This window comes from Rhinoderma darwinii, chromosome 9, assembly GCF_050947455.1.
Source record: "Rhinoderma darwinii isolate aRhiDar2 chromosome 9, aRhiDar2.hap1, whole genome shotgun sequence".
NCBI lineage: Eukaryota > Metazoa > Chordata > Amphibia > Anura > Rhinodermatidae > Rhinoderma > Rhinoderma darwinii.
In genome coordinates this window covers 41,868,540-41,886,354 of record NC_134695.1, presented here as the reverse complement: position 1 = coordinate 41,886,354, position 17,815 = coordinate 41,868,540, and the positions used below count along the sequence as shown (strand labels likewise).

Sequence of the window (17,815 nt, the reverse complement as noted above, 5' to 3'; positions counted from 1 at the left end):
GGCTTGAACAATGAGAAGTGTATGACGCTGATTGGTCAGCGTCATACACTCCTCTGTACAATGCCCAGTTGTCTATTCAGAAACGAATTAGCATAACACTAAAATTGCTCATAACTTGCTCAAAAATGATATAAACCACTGCTGTTATCTACATTACAGCGCTGATCAGATTATGTAGGACATAGGGCACTTATAATCTGGTGACAGAGCCTCTTTAACTATTCTCTACATCAAGGAATGCTTCATTTACTGCTTTGCAGACATTTAGCGTAGTAGCTGTCCATCATCCTTTAATTTACTACCACAATCTACCAGTTTCAAATATAAAATTTTCCTTCTAAGCTCCGTCTATAAGGCCGCATTGCAAAGTTGTTTTATTACTGTTGTAGATAGTACGTGTCAACTACCGGTGCCATGTAAAGTGCGCCAATAGTTTCTTTAATTTTTTTTTTTTATCTAAAACATGCCAAAATTATGTTCAGATTATTTCCAGAATTTATCCTCATAGGAGTCAAAACCTTCATGATCCAACCTCCCCCCCCCCCTTCCCCTCTCACAGCATGACTCTCATATATACAGACTGTAGCATGATCCACCCTCCTCCCCCTTCCCCTCTCACAGCATGAGTCTCACACAGACACTGAGGGAGAGATCCTGTTGCGTCTTCTTCATCCTTCCTCGTGTTTGGTGGCTTAAAGGGCAGGTGTCATGATTTTATTTATTTTTTTATTATATTGCTTTTAATATAATGTAAACAAAAATTTTATTTATTTGTGTTGTCACTTTCTACTTTTTAATGTATTCATACTTTTACTTCTCTATGGGGGCTGCCATTATTTTTTCATCTCTGTATGTGTCGATTAACGACACATACACAGATGGAATACGGCAGCACAGGGCATAGGACACAATGAACGGAAGCCGTTCATTGTTTCTGCTATCTGGCTCTGTACTGCGCAGACGCAGGTCAGAGTGACACAGCAGAGAAGTCGGTTTGTAGGGAGATAGGCAGGCGCCATTATGAAGACTAGATGCACTGCAGGTAAGGTGTGTGTCTCCATCTGTCCCCCTCTCTCTCACAGACCCCCCGCTCTCGTGACCCCGGGCAGGCCCCCCGACCAAGCGGGCCCCCCCCAGACAGGCCGCCCTGTCGCTAGATGTATTCTCAGTGTGGACGGTGTGCGGAGCTAAGCTTCTCAGATGTAGTAGAGCTGAGTGTGTGTGTGTGTGTGTGTGTATATATATATATGTATGTAGCAGTGCTGAGTGTGAGATGTATTGTCAGGGTGGACGGTGTGCGCACTGTGATCGGGTGAGGAGGTGAGGTATCCGTCAGCAGGAGGTCGGAGAGGAGACTGTCAGCAGCAGATGGTTATTCCTTTCACAAAGTCAGCAAGATTGTATGGGGACGATAGAGGAGACTGTCAGCAAGATTGTATTGGGACGCTGGAGGAGACTATCAGCAGTATTGGGTGGTGAAGCTGGAGGAAACTGTCAGCAAGATTGTATGGTGATGCGTCCCCACCCAATCTTGAGGACAGTCTCCTCCATCATCACCACCCAATCTTGCTGACAGTCTCCTCCAGCGTCACCATACAATCCTGCTGACAGTCTCCTCCAGCATCACGTCACCATACAATCCTGCTGACAGTCTCCTCCAACATTACCATACAATCCTGCTGACAGTCTCCTCCAGCATCACCACCCAATACTGCTGACAGTCTCCTCCAGCGTCACCATACAATCTTGTTGACAGTGACGCTGGAGGAGATGGACAGCAGTATTGGGTGGTGATCCTGGAGGAGACTGTCAGCAGGATGGAGGGATAAAGACATTTAGCAGGAGAGGCATGTAAAATGCGCAAAAAAAAACGTGTCAAATACACGCCGTGTGAACCTGTCAACTGAAAAGTTATTCACTTCACTTTCATCATTCTAGGGTATTTTCACACGCAGTGTTTTCAGACGTTTTTCGAGCCGTAAACGTCCCGAAAAAAGGCTGAAAAATCGGAAGCAGAACGCCTCCAAACATCTGCCCTTTGGTTTCAATGGGAATACGGTGTTCTGTTCCGACGGGCGTTTTTTTTACAAAAACGGCACGTAAAAAAGACGCCCACCAAAAAAGTGCATGTCACTTTTTAGTCCGTTTTTGGAGCTGTTTTTCATTGACTCTATAGAAAAACGCTGTCAAAAACGCGAGTTTGATTAAAAAATGGCTGAAAATCAGGAGCTGTTTTCCCTTTGTTTAGTAAGCGTGTGAACATACCCTTAGCCTTTTGGTGTGTCCTATAGCGTCTGCGAGCTGCATTTCAACAATCACACCCAAAATGGTAGCCGGACACTGCTTAGCAATTTGAAGACACCTTTTCCTGGCTTGTAGGAGGGGGGAGGGGTGAGATTCCCTCCCACATTTACGGCAGCTGTGAGTCAGGTTGCTTTGCCTTATTCACCTTGCTGTAATTCTGTGAAGTGCTCCCTCTGGTGGCCAACATAGGAAAACATGTCAAATTATTATTTAATTTTTAGTACTTTCCACCATGTGGAAGAAAAAAAAATACAGCAAGAAACGTAAAAAATATAATAGAAATAAGTAACTTACTTAAAAGAAAACATTTTGTTTGCGACACATTCCCTTTAAAAAAATTCTGCTCATTAATAGAGGGCCTGCAGGGAGGGGAAGGTGGTCTTACAAGTAGATGGAAGGAGCTGAAAATTTCACTAGTTTCTGATGTTCACATGTACTATGGGTTTATGGAAAAAATATTTAATGAAACGGGCTGTTTTTCATACTGCAGATGTATTCATCCTATAGTACAGCCTTCTGCTTCTTTTTCCTGGTCTGATCCAGTTTGCCCTCTTCCCTACAGATAGTAATGGACTACTTTGCCAAGAAACTTAAAGGGAATGTGTCGCTAGAAATTATTATTTTTTCAGTGAAACAATTAGTATTTAAGTGATTACACATTGTTTTAATTTTTTCACAAGTCAGGAAATATTATTAATTAGATTCTAATTTATAACATTTCCATGTGTTGGCCACTAGAGGGAGCAGTTCCCAAAATTGCAGCATGGTCACTGTAGTAAAGCAACCTTATTGATTTATGCTGCAAATTTGGGGTGGACACACTCTCCCCTAGTGTCCTCACACAATCCCCCCTCCCTTCTTCTGGCTAGTGCCAGGAGAAGGAAGGGTTTGAATGTCTTCAAACCTCCTACACTGTGTGCCGCCATTTTCTGAGCGAATGCACAGTGTAGGAGGATTAGATACAGGGCTCAGCAGACAGTATCACACGAACATACACGGACATAATACACACGAACATAAATTACCTGCTCCTGCCGCCGCCTCCGCTGGTCTACGCTCCTCTTCCTTGCGCCTTCGCTTCGTTGAACATATGGCCGGAAGCCGCGGCCAGGAGGCGTCATCTTACTGTCCGGCAGCGGCTTCCGGTCCACATGAAAATGGCGCCGGATTTCGCTCTATGAACGAGCTTCGTTTTGGTCTGTGTGGGAGCGGTGCATGCGCCGTTCCCACACAGACGGCGCACGCAACTGCGAATGGAACGGCTCCCGTTCGCATTCTCTATGGGGTTGTATGTGCCGTATTCCATCTCTGTATGTGTCGTTAATCGACACATACAGAGATGAAAAAAAAAATGGCAGCCCCCATAGTGAAGTTAGGCGGGATTCACACGACCGGGTCGCGTCCGAGCCCGAGTGCCGGCCGGTAAAATCGGCCATTCTGCCCGGCCGGTTTGCATAAAGTTATGCATCCGTGCCGGGCCGGGCAGATCCGGACAGTGACATCAGCGGCAACTCCTGAAGGGGAATCCCCATGTGTTCGGGGATTCCGCTTCAGGAGTTTCCCCTGATGTCACTGCCCAGATATGGACAGAGACATCAAGAGCTCTGTCCAGGAGCGGAATCCCCGAACACACGGGGATTCCGCTCCTTCAAGAAGCTAAAGTGCGGCTAGCACATAGCAGAGCGGGGAGATACCTCCCCGCTCTGCTATAGTGGCGTCGCTACAGTAGTAGCAGCCGCAGCAGCTGCTGCTGCAGCTGCTAGCGGCGCCATCAAAGGTGTCGCCGAGCCAGGGTGCTTTTAAAACAAGCAGGAGAAGGGAGCCAGCGCAGCGCTCCCTTCCACCTGCTGTACACCCCGGCCCTGCCACACCGTGTACAGCGATGCCATTCGTCAGAATGGCATCAACTCCTCCTCACATGCACTCTGCGCTGTGAGGAGGAGGAGATAGAGCGCAAGAGCCGGAAAACCCGGCCGTCACTCGGGACACATCCCGGTGATGGCCGGGTATTACCCGGCCCCATAGACTTCTATGGGAGCCGGGTGGCCGGGTACCCGGGCGAAAATAGAGCATGTCCTATTTTTTGACGGGCGGTTTTCCCGGCCGTCAAAAAAATCGGTCGTGTGAATAGCCCCATTAGGGGTCTATTATTCCTAATGCAGCCGGGTGCCGGCCGATTTATGAACGGCCGGCACCCGGCCGGGAAACCCTGCCGTGTGAATGAGGCCTAAAAGTCAGAAAACATTAAAAAGTAAAACATGAGAACACAATTAAATAAAAATTTTGAAAATATTATATTAAAAGCAAGATGATAAAAAAATGACATCTTCCCTTTAAGACTTCATACAACCTCATGCATATATTATAGCTCTCATTTCACAAAACAACAATAGAGAATGTGGTTTCCTTCTTGGCCATTTTGGAACGAAGACTTAAAAATAATTAGTGAACGAAATAACAGGTTTTAGCAGTGCTAATACAGGTCCAAACTCCCCTGGGTGACTTATGCCAAATATGCCTCAGAGGTTACAAAAATTCCTTACTAACCCCACAATGGCAGTTATGATTTTCCCATCCTGGTCTGTATTACATTGCTTTTTATTTATGGATGTTCTTTGACACTCCTTAATACGGTTTTCTAGGGTCTCCTGTATATTTAACTATATTTGTACCGGATTATTTGGGTCAGAACCTTTTTGCTACGCGTGTTGTGTTTAGGTAGTGTCCCCAAATACTATTCACTGCTGCAATGTATAATATGTGGACCTAGTGGTCTCAGCTTGTGTGTGAGATGCTCCTCATTTTTAAGCTTGGAATTTTAATGAAATATATCTTAACAAAGATGAATTGATTATTTATTTGAATTTTGTTTTGTCTCCTATTTTGGAGGTTTCATATTTAGATTACAGGCGCTCTCTTAGGGCGGATTTACACGAGCGTGTGCGTTTTGCGCGTGCAAAAACGTGGCGTTTTGCGTGCGCTGAAGGCACTTATCAGCTCCGTGTGTGTCATCACCATATGATGCGCGTCTGCGTGATTTTCGTGCAGCCGCCATCATTATGACACTGTTTGTATGTTTGTAAACAGAAAAGCACGTGGTGCTTTTCTGTTTTCAATCATACTTTTGACTGCTGTGCTTCCGTGTGGTGCGCGTGATTTTCACGCACCCATTGACTTCAATGGGTGCGTGATGCGCGAAAAACGCAGAAATATAGGACATGTCGTGAGTTTTACGCAGTGGACTCAAACTGCACAAAAATCACGGACTGTCTGCATGGCCCCATAGGCTAACATAGCACGGACGTATATCACGTTCGTGTAAAGACGCCCTTATGCAGCCTAAAACTCTATATGCTCTGATAGCTGCTACTTGACATTGAGCGCTGCTACTTAACTATGCTGGTTACCAGTAAATTATGTCCTTCGCTTGCTCTGTTATCCGCAGAAGTATTAAATTTAAAAAGTTTTTTGGTTTTATATAAGTATAAATTAACAATTATTCAATCTTCTAATATATTTTGTATTGCAAATCCTCACCAGTTTCAAGATATTTGAATGTAAACTAAAGTGTTCCCATTTACATGCAGTAAACAGAGGCAGCAAACCGTACATAGCAAGTCCAGCTTTCAGTAGAGAATGTATATAATTGTATCCGTTCTAGTAGGGCTGGGCAATTGATCAGGAAAGGAAAACGAAACCGAAATTCAGTGCAGATAACCAAAGTCATTGTCATGTCCGTGGCTGTGGGCTGTCAGCTCCGTTCTCCCCCTGACGGCCCCAGCCTCCTCCTCAGGAGAAGCCAGCGCTCGCGTCTACTCACCACTGCCGGATCCCGTAGGGTGCGCGCGCACGCTCGTGCCCGCTCTTAAAGGGGCAGTGTGCGCACCGGAACTCGTTTCTGAACTTTGACCCGTGAGTACTCAGAACTAGGGGGCTGGACCCCTCTTATAGTCCAATGCCTGAGCTTTGTTGTTGTATTCCTAGTCTGTCTTGCAAATGGCCCCCTAGTGTTTCCTGCTCCCAGTGTTTCCTGGTCCTATTCCCTGTATCCTGATCTAGTGTCGTGCTTGCTGTTGCCGTGCTGTGCTGTATTCTACGCCTAACCTGCTTCTCCACACCTGACGTCCACCTGCTGCCAAGTTCCTGCCTAGCCTGCCTTGCTACTGTCCGAGCTGCCACAGGTACCCTATACGTACTATAGACTTTGTCATGCATCCTGTTGGCCAGCTGCCTTACCGCCAGGGCGGTACGGCCCAGAGGGTCCTCGAACCCTTCGTGACAGTCATCTTGCGCAATTTATTATTTTATTTTTTTTCTCCCCGGTTTCAACTGTATTTGTGTCCTCGGGACGCAGTTACAGTTGAATCCAATGGTAGAACAGGCCGTTAGGTCTCTGCTCTACCATTAACTATAACGCCGGTCACTCACGGCTCGGCGCATAAGGCGCAATGACGTCACTGCCTCGCACCTGTCTGTACCCGGCCGTGAGCGGCTGGGCACAGACAGGCACAAGGCAGTGATGTCATCACGCCTGTCTGCACCAAGCCACACAGACCGGAGGAGCAGAGGGATCTCCTCCACTCATCATTCGAACAGCCTTAGAGGAGTATGTATTTTATTATTTTTATTAGGCACTGTTGGGGATGTGTAGGGCAACTATGGGGGATTTTATAGTGTGTGGAGGGCAGCTATGGGGGCATTATACTGTGTAAGGGCACTATGGGCCATTATACTGTGGGGAGACCTATGGGGAAATTATACTGTGTGGGGGCAGTGTTAGGGGGTATATTATATACAGTAGTATACAGCAGGCTCAGGGGACATATAATAATTCCATTGTGTAGCATGCAAATAGGGGGCAAGGCATGCGAAAAGGATGTGGCCTAAATAATGGTTCATTAATCGTAATCGAGATTATATATTCAATCAATCATGATTTTTATTTAGGTCATAATCGCCCAGCCCTACGTTTTATGCAAGGACCTGTGAGCTAAACTGCCTGGACTCGAGGCGTAAATTGTAGCAAACAGTCAGATAAATTTGTACTGCTGCTGCTTGTGTATACTTTTGATCGACAGGCGTCAGACCCCTACCAACCAAACATTAGTGTTTAAGTCCCAGAAAACCACATTGATTCTAAATGTAAAATAGTATTCAAAAGGGGAGTATAAGATTTAAATTGGGAGCCGTTACCCAGGCTTTAATGTAGTCATTTACCAGGCACCTTAGCACCTCCCATCTCTACTTTTACATTTGGTCACGTCTACCACAAAGTGATAGTTGACCATGTGCACACAAACTCTTTTCAGACGTAATGGAGGCGTTTTACGCCTTGAATTACGCCTGAAAAGACGGCTCCAATACGTCTGCAAACATCTTACGATGTTCTGTGCAGACTAGCTGTAATTTTACGCGTCGCTGTCAATAGACGGCCCGTAAAATTACGCCTGCGTCAAAGAAGTGCAGGACACTTCTTGGGACGTAATTGGAGCAGTATTTCATTGACTCCAATGAAAACCAGCTCCAATCACGTCCGTAAAAGATGCCACAAAAAACGCAAGTACATGCAAAAAAGTCTGAAATTCAGGAGCTGTTTTCTCCTAAAAACAGCTCCGTAATTTCAGACGTATTTTGCGCTGTCGTGTGCACGTACCTAAACTATGAAGCAGCCAAGTTTGAGAAGTGCAGCAGTGTGATAAGGAGCAGGAAGGGCGCCGCTGATTTGATACAGCCATAGCATAATATTGTGGTTCTTGGATAATTTATAACACTAAAAGGGGTTGTTTCATTTTGATATCCTAGGGAGGTGGTGTTCTCCCACTCCAGTGGACTAAATGCAGAAATGAGAGTTGCTACACAGAGCTTCCCCAGGCGATTACAGCTGATCACCAGAGGTTAGAGAAGCCGAGCCTGCAGCGATCAGTTGATTACAAGTGCGCTTTCATTCTAAACGGGTTGTCTGGATGGGACCACGCCTTTTTAGTTCTAAACTTCTTAATGTCGCCAAGATATAGGACAAACCTTTTTTTAGGACACTTAAGAGACAAAATGTGGAAACAAATTTATGAAAAAATAAAACCTTTATTATTTAGAAACTAGACAGGCAATTTACAGAAAGAGGCATTACAATGATTTAGAAAAATAATGTCGATATTTGTAAAGCATAATAATAACTGCTACAACAGAATGATTGTACATATTACACAAGTGTGATTTATAACCAAATCTAGGAATCATTATTTATAGTGAGTGGTTTCATGCAGCAATCCTGACATGGTAGATAGATAGATAGACCACATAAATTCTATCTATCTATCTATCTATCTATCTATCTATCTATCTATCTATCTATCTATCTATCTATCTATCTATCTATCTATCTATCTATCTATCTATCTATCTATCTATCTATCTATCTATCGTTACCCCTGACTCATTCAGGACAGCTTTCACGTGTGTATATTTAAGATACAGCTGTCTAATTTTAATCCTAAACAGTGAGCACAACTAGTACTTGTATCATCAGGAACAAGAAATGTACTTTTAAAAATCGGAGCTCTCTCTGGACTCCGAATGGAAACACTGCACATGACATAACTGGACAGTTCAGGCGTGTTCTCTGTGTTTACATATAAAAACAATATAACTGCTATATCATGATAATCCTACAACCGGATCATAGGCAGATTATAATATGGTGTGAATGAGAGAAATGAAAATGCGGCACTCACCCGTTTGCAAATCTTCTAAAAAGTTAAGAAGATTTGCAAACGGGTGAGTGCCGCATTTTCATTTCTCTCATTCACATTATACTACAAGACCGTCTGTTTTTATGCTGAGCAGCGCCCGAAGTTTGCTTAAATGAGAAAAACCCCGATTCCACTTGCATCTATCTGCCTATTCCATGCTGTGAGGATTGAGAGTGGTGCCGACTTCCCTCCACTGTGCTATATTATAATATGGATAGACCGACAAGCCAGAACTACTGCATTAAACCAAACCTTACTGCTGTAAATCATAAAATCTGATCTGCTGAATAGGTGTATCATATTAAGAACATGAAGACTTCTGAATAATTGCTGTGCTGATCTCACACCAAAAGTAAGATATACCAAAAAAAAAAAAGTTCTCCATTGCAATAATCTAAAACATTAAACAAATACCTAGAACTCCTAACCAGTCAGGTGGTGGAAAATAATCTCCTCCGCTGTCCATTCTTCTGGTGATTTTGAGGTAAAGCCCCTATATACATTAGATGGCTTAAAGGATCCATCAACTATGTATTGTCTAGGGGGTTGGTAGATACAATCTAGCATTGGCTCTGGGGTATAAATAATTGAACAAGTTGCGTTTCCCTGTCCAAGTTCATTATTTTGTCCAAGATGAGTGATGCTGAGGGTACCTGACCACCATAGGGAGTACTCACCCAAACCGAATGAGCATGTCAATGGGTGGATCAGAGGAATTATTGACTCTAGATTACTGTCACCCGCTTCCCAGAGTGGCATACATGGAAATGATACGTAGCCACTCAATAGGACTAGGAAATAAATGTCTACACCGTAGAACCACGGCAGGGGGTATCTAAATATGACTTGAAAATAAATTGTTGATTGATACGTGGCTTTCTCTTGAACACAACTCACAATTCTGAGCAGGCACTTTATACACTTGCAATGAAAGCTCAAAACACTGGATAAATATAATTTCAGATCTCTACATATAAAAGTTCTAACGATTCTATCATAATAATCCCATAACACGATCAGAGATTATTACTGAAAAAAGACAAACCAGAACTGCCACACATAAATCCAAAATTTACTAAATCATAATAAACTGATCATATAAAAGTGTTCTCTCATCTTATAAAAAACAAGAACACGTAAAATGTCTGATTGATTGCTGCGTTAACAGAACATAACTTGAACCTAACAAAAAAAAAATACTAAATATTCAGCGTTTGGCCGTTCTAATAAAAAAACAAAACCCTAGCAGTCGTTACCAGCAGGGTGGGGAATTTAATGTCATCTACAGGTAGAGGAACATACGGTAATCTAATCTGCGGTCTCACAGATCTTGTAATATCAAGTAAAGATTATGCATGTCAGATGGCTTAAGGGGGTTTTACACCGGATGATTATCGGGCAGACGAGCATTCATAGAACGCTCATTGCTGATAACTGCCCAGTATAAATGGGAATGATCAGCAGATGAACGAGCAAACGCTCGGTCATCTGCTGGTCGTATAGTTTTAAAAAAGTGAAATATTATCGTTGTCGGCAGCGCATCCCACTGTGTAAACAGGGAGACTCGTTGCCGACATGATAATAATGTATGGGGACGAGCGATCGGCGTAACAGTTAGTCCCCATCCATAACTCCGTGTGACAGGAGCAAACGAGAGCCGATCAACGATGTCTTTATCAGCGCTCTCTGCACCGGCCGCTTATCGGCCGATGTAAAAGGCCCTTAACAGGATCTATCAACTATGTTTTAACTATGAGGTTTTTTACAACACTTACAACATTTTCTCTTGAGGGTAATCGCACAGGTTAGGTATCTCTAGTCTAGGGATAGGCAACCTTAGGGAGGCAGGGGTCTACTGTACTAATACAGAAGTGTACCGTAATATAAAATGTCTTTTCACAAAAGCAACACTGTACAAGGTGCTATAATAACATGGTTTTGATTTTTCACAAACATACATGTTCCCATCCCATTGTACATCTGCAAATATTTTCTAAAAAAACTAAAAGGGATCGAAACCACAGCATATTTCTACAGAATTAATTTGTTTGAGTAGGGGAGGCAAGAATGTGTCAGTCAGAATGGTAACAAAACCTAGGTTTCCTGTAGCTTATGGCTGCTTTATTCCAACACTGAAATGCCTTTATTATTGAACTAGGTCATTAGTGATCTCCCGGTAGATCGAGATCTACCGGTTGCCCCACAGGCTCTAGTCTAATTTATAGTGTTCTCTAAAGATAGACAGGCACCACCTCCTGCTGCCACCATAGAAAGTATTATGCACTTTTGGCCAAGCAGGGATAGTGTGTTAGAGCGTGGTTGAAAGATCCTTCTGCGGGCTGATCTTATGTGCATGACCAGTCGACGGTCAATCCGGTTGCTGAAAAGTAGCCAGATTCTAACTAGGAGAGCACAGTATTGATATAGTTACAGACAGTTTAGAAGAGTGAAGAGACAAAGTGTATAGTAAAAAAGTGGAAGGTCCCACTGGAATGTGTAGCGCACCTAAGGCAGTAAAGACCAACAATCATAGCAGATGTTTTTAACCTTTTTCTAGAACTGCTGAGAAGGCACTTTCAATTATGAAGACATGAAAAGGAAATTCCCACATCATATTAGCAGTGTCCAGTGATGGTTTTTCTGCGATGTTGTGCAAATTAAACACAAGTTCCTCAAGTAGAACGTGGAGCTTCATACAAGGAACTAGTATGTTTATTTTTCAATTTGCTGGATGGAACGTCACCATATTGGTCCACATTGGAATTGATTAAGAGCAGAATTAGGTGGATCATTGTGTTTCCCTTATTCGTGGTTCTTCTGCTTTTGAAGGGCTCTTGGCATAGTCTTGTTGTTTAGGAATATGTTTTTGAAGAAGTTGTCACTGATACAATGTGGTAAGTAAATTCCAATGAAATACAATAGCCATAGCCGTTTCCCAGCATAGTATTTCACTTTTGGGCTCTTGGATAGAATGGCATCTGTAATACAGTTTAATACAGGACTGAGGTCTGTGCTTGCTGTATTTCCATAATTCAGAAACAGATTTTTGGTTTCACTGATATATTCCTCTCCATATTCTTGGAGCAATTCAGTTGGTAGACTTGCCAGCAGCTTTTTGTGTTGATTCTCCCAGTGCATTTTGTTGTCATGAGCACCTAGAAACAATTATACAGACAAATGATAAAATGGACAACAATGCACAATGGTCACATCTGCAAATATAGAAGGTAATCTAAGATCCCCAAATGATCTTGCACTCAACCCTAATGTCATCACTTAGTGATTTAAGACTAGACCTATCCATATCATGGGCACCACTAGTGAAAATGAAAGGTATAATAGAAAGCCTCAAGTAAATTAATCCCAAGAAGACATACTTTGCTATTTTTCTTTCTGGTGGACATTGACCCCTTAAGGACAGAACAATTTTTTTTTTTTATATTGCCCTCTTTGCATCTGGGTGCTCATGTTTTTTTTATTTTTTTTTTGTTTTTTTGTTCCACGTAGCTGTATGAGACCGTTTTTTGCGGGACGAGTTGTACTTTATGTATGTGACATTTTTTAGTACATTTAGATTATTAATTTAAAAAAAGCAGTGCCTCTGAAGTTTTATTTTTATTTATTTTTACACCCTACCCCGTTCATCATAAATAATGTTATACATTTGTTCTACGGGTTGTTACGGTCGTGGCGATACCAAATATGTGTATTTCATGTTTATTTTCTAAAGTTTATTAAATTGTAAAAAATTAGCATTTCTATTTTTTTTTTACTGTTTATTTTGTTTTTATTTAACATAACTTTTATTTTTTATTTTATTAATTTAGTTTTTACTCCCATTGTGGGGGGATTTTTCATTTTAGATTTTTTTAACTTTAATGTACTGGCATATATCTATATGCCAGCACATTAGCCTGTGTACTATACCTCGGTATGCCCTAACAGGAAATACGGTCAGACAGCCCTGGAGTCCTTCAATGGACCCTGGGCTGTCTGTCCATACAAGGTATGGGCCACTATCGCATCACAGGGATTTCTTGTGACGCTATCAAAGGGGTGTCCCCCATCTCATTTTCACTTTGAATGCCGTGGTCAGCTTTGATTGCGGCATTCAAGGGGTCACCGGCGTGGAGAAGAGGTTTTTCTTCTCTCTGCCGTTAGAGTGGGGCTGCAGCTGTGTATTACAGTCATTGCCCTGCTCCTGAATGCGCCAGCACACTGTGTGTCACACAGGACGACAATGCTCATGCTGTATCTCTAACAGATGTTTTCGATTCTAGACAATTGAGGGAGCTCCCAAAAAAACAAATCCAGGGTCCCTACTTGAGACACAGATCGCTGGTTGCACAATTCTGGTTTACAGATTTCTTCATATTGTCCCAACTTAAAATAAACTCTGACCTTAGCATCAATACCTTGGCTAAAAATTATACATAAAATGTCTTATTGGGTTGACCTTTATGAAATGGCCCTGTGAGCCGTGTTGCCTTTGTTAGATTAGCCTATGGCAATCAAGCAGAAATCATGTTATTGTAGAATATACAGAAAATACAAGACGGACAAATTGTTGTTTGAAATAGTAAATGTTTAACCAATTTTCTGCTATTAGATTAAACAGCCTAGTAATGTGGAAAGCAAAACTAGCATAAAGTGGCAAAATGGTACATCAGATGCTTTTATTGGAATAAAAAATGTTTAGGCAAAAAAAATAAAAATTCATCTGTTCCTGTCTGGGGCTGGCAGCAGTTATTTGGAGGTCATATTGCTAATACGAAAGTAGCTCTTGAGTTAGAACTATTTACTTATTTTTATATCAACTTAACGTATGAGAGCTGCGTAGAAAATAACATTTCACCTTCTACTGCTTCATTCTAGGGTGCTTTTATATTTTGTTGTCTACCAGCCCAATTAACGAGTCTGGACCATTTATAAATTGTTTTTATGAGTTTACTGCAAAGTCACATGACCACCAATAACCAAGGTTAAAGGGGTTGTTCACCTTTACAAGGTCGATGGTAAACCAACTGGTCTCCCTAGGACACAGGCAGACGCCCGCATACCTGTAGCACTTGTATAATGAATGTAGAAGGAGCGATAAAGTTGAACAACCCCTTTAACTTCACATTCATTCATACAGGTGAACTGTATAAAGTGCAAAGCTAGTGGTGCAAATTCTAAAGAAAGGAGGGTTTTAGAGATGTATCATTCTCTCTACGTCACACCAGTAGTGTCATGTCCTCAATAGGCCAGTTCCCAATGGATTGTACACCCATGTGTTGATTGCGCAGATGAGTAAAAAATGAAAAAGGATTCTACATTCCCAATCACTCCGTTAAATAACTATTTAGTCTCTGCTAACTACCGACCTATGTTGCGGTTTATTACTAGTCTTATGTCCAGCTTGTCCCCATTGACAACCTCCTTGTTGTCAATGGGGACAAAATATATATCCCCTACATCTGCTACAAATATCTGCTACAAAATTGACCATTCTACATAAGTTACTTTACCTGTTTCGTACTCTCCCAGTCCCTGTGCCCTCCTACGACTTCTGCAAAAACGCCTTATTTCCTTTATATAAAAAATGGGTAGGCCTTGTATCCCGCAACGCACCTTGAACAGCTCACAAATGCGACGGTGGACTTGGTGTTCTTAATCTTTCGTGATACTATCAGGCTGCCACTATATCACAACTCTCTATTCCACATTACACAACAGATATGCCACTCTGGCCAATTTTGGAAATACCTAATGTTTCCCCATTACCAATGGATTCCCCTTTTATGGGTACCCTCTACCATCCACCCCACTCTTAGTCCACTTATGCGGTGCTCACTACGGGCATGGGATACAGTTAAGTTTTCAGGCAAATTTCTCCCCATTTCCCTCTCAAAACTCTGTCTAAATAGAGCTCCCCCGGTTCCTTCTCTTGGTGATGCGTGAATGACCTTGAAAAGGTTCACCACCTTCTCTCTTGGCCTTTTTTTTTATTTTTGAGGCACTGAAACATAAATACTCCATCCCCCAGTCAGAAATTTTCCTTTATGTGCAACTTAAGAATTGGTTCACGATCATATTTTTGATTCCTCCCATCCTCTCATGTCCTATGAACGCATATGTAAAACATCTCTATGTTCTTGTGGTCTTCTCTCGCTTGTCTATTCTACATTGAACAGCATTACCCATCATACTACTCATACTCCTGTTCGGATAAACTGGGACAAGCGATAGAGGTGATTGGAACAATGCGTGGGACACAGTCTCCTCCCGCTCTATTAATATGATTACTGTGGAATTTGCATATAAGATTCTTATGCCCTGGTACTTGGTCCCTGCATGCATAGCCCATATAGTTTCGGGTTATCCTGCCAACTGTTTTAGAGGATGTGCCTCTGTTGGTGATATGTTGCATGTGCGGTAGACCTGCTCCAGCGTATTGCCATTTTGGTCCCGTGTTTATTGCTTAGCCCGTGCGGTCTTTCACAAACCTCTTCGCATATACCCTTGGGAAGCCCGGCTTCACTATAAATCTTCTGATCTCACCCAAGCCCAACATCAATCACTGACGTTTATCTTCCCGTCAGCTAAGCAAACCATAGCCCATGCCTGGAAGAAACCCTCTATTCCGTACTTATGAAAGCGTCCAATCTGGAAAGAAATTAATGAACAGCTGACTAGCATTCTTTCCGATACCCACCTAAAATTCCTCAAGATCTGGGGCTTGTGGATCTTCCATACTCATCTCCAACTCTCGCTTACTAGTTTCGGATAATTCTAAGAATTTCCTATTTATGCCTCCCTCCAGTTCCTCCCTCCCCTCTCTTTTTCTCTCTCTTCTTTCCACTTTCTTACTTCTTTGTTGCACTCTTAGTGCAATTTGTGGTATTATTGTGATCATATCGTTTTTGCACAAGATGGAACGGCACAAGCGCGGTTCTGTCTATAGATAATATTTGATTTATGTTACTCCTTTTTTTGTTGTTCCTACAATGCAAAAGCAACTGTTCTGGCTTCTTGCCTGTTTGCTTACTTTTTCACTTTCAAAATATTTTATTGAATAAGCCTTCTACATGTCCAAAGGTATAACATGAGATTAAACTACAGTCTACACCTGACCTGTTCAGATGCGTTATTTTAGGATCTATATGTGAAATCCCGACTCTTACATACCTGTTCTGTAGGACCCTGGTTGTATCACGCTGACTTTCACTCCCCAGGGCATCAGTTCATGGCGAAATGTGTCCATAACTCGACTCAGGGCAGCTTTAGAAGAGCCATATGCAGCCAAAAATGGGAATGAGTGTTCACCTATAAGACCAAGGAGATGTTTAGTACATTAATGTCATACAACGGTGCAAAAAAATCAGTTGGTATTAGAGGTCCAGCTGGAAGGAAAAAGCTAGATGCATGTCGGAAGATCACATTGGTGGTTTTTATGAGCTTGGACCAGTGATTTCCAGAATGAAGGAGCTTCCACTCCATATTGTGTTTGCATCCCCTTCACCCTGCTCTGAGATTTTAGTAACTGGAAATCTCACAATATTTTAAGCAAATTACCATTTATCTGCACGGCCATGGGTTTAGAATATTGTTTAAGAAGTCTCCAAGCAGTGCTAATTGTGTTCGGTGTGCTATAGTTTTGGTACTTGACCAAGCTCATATATTCCAAGTATAAGAGCTTCTGACAAAGTATATCTATGACCTCTCAGAAGTGGATTTCCCCTGTGAAGATCCAGGTGAGGCTTCAGCAGCAACTGGCTTGTCCTGCCTCCCCTACAGCATCTACCCCGTCAGGTCTTAAAACTTCAGGCAAAAGTGTCAGTGATCCTCTCAAGTGAAGCTACACTAATCTATAATGAGCCCCCCGGCAACCTGTCACATGCATAAATAAGATCTATGTATAATACTAAAAGTAAAGTAATATTTTATATAATTGTATAGCTCGGTCTAGCATTAATAGATTGTGAATTTCTCATTATATGCCATCCCACTTATTTACGGATGCCCTCTTAGGTGGCAGGGGGTTCTTTAGGTCTCCTCAAGTATCCGACCCTGGATACAATTACAACCTCTGCTCCCCCTATCTACACCACTAGTTGAGCCGTGGGATCCTTCTAATAATGAGCTGTAAGATTGAAGATATATTCATATTCCATTCAGTTGTCCTGCTGACCTATCGGCCTACACTGGTCGAGTCCATTGATTATGATCATTTGTTATATTAGAGGAAAGAATGAACTGCATTTTTCAGAATTTTGTTTCTTCTCCTTTCACCAATGATCATGATGTCAACTGAAGTGCTAAGAAAACACAAGGTCCTTATCAAAGTCCAACTTACAGTACTAGGACTGATAAAGTGACACTGCATGAATGAACGGGCAAAGCTTCAGATTCCACTCATGTGCTTATTCAATGAAAAGGTGCTGGCAAAGCTTCAAGTAATTGGCAAATATTATAAGGTGTAAACCTTTGACCAGTTCACATTAACAAGCATCACAGGAAAATTATACAAAGCACTTGTACTGTACCACAAAGACGGAAAATCAATAGTCCAATATATTCATAAGATATTCATGTGACCATATGGAAGGTTAAGGGGGAACTCCACATAAAATCATATTCTCAACAGCTTTATAGACCTGTCAGGTGAGACCATTAGTCCGTGTCAGACCTACACATGTCCCCCCCCCCCAAAAAAAGGGGGCTTTGTCTGCTAATTGAAGATTTTCAAAAGGAAATCTAAATATTGGTGAATTTTATTG

General features: G+C 42.2%; 1 protein-coding gene across 1 annotated transcript in view; it reads right to left on the bottom strand.

Moving 5' to 3' along the window:
- Positions 1-9,128: 9,128 nt before the first annotated feature.
- The window catches only part of HSD11B2 (hydroxysteroid 11-beta dehydrogenase 2), a 40,295-nt gene continuing 31,608 nt past the window's right edge, over positions 9,129-17,815 (bottom strand). Inside the window, exons 4-5 of the mRNA XM_075836929.1 lie at positions 16,224-16,361; positions 9,129-12,208 (exon numbers count right to left, since the gene is read on the bottom strand). Coding sequence (XP_075693044.1) covers positions 11,856-12,208; positions 16,224-16,361 — 491 coding nt within the window. The 3' untranslated portion in view covers positions 9,129-11,855. The remainder of the gene's footprint in view (positions 12,209-16,223; positions 16,362-17,815) is intronic.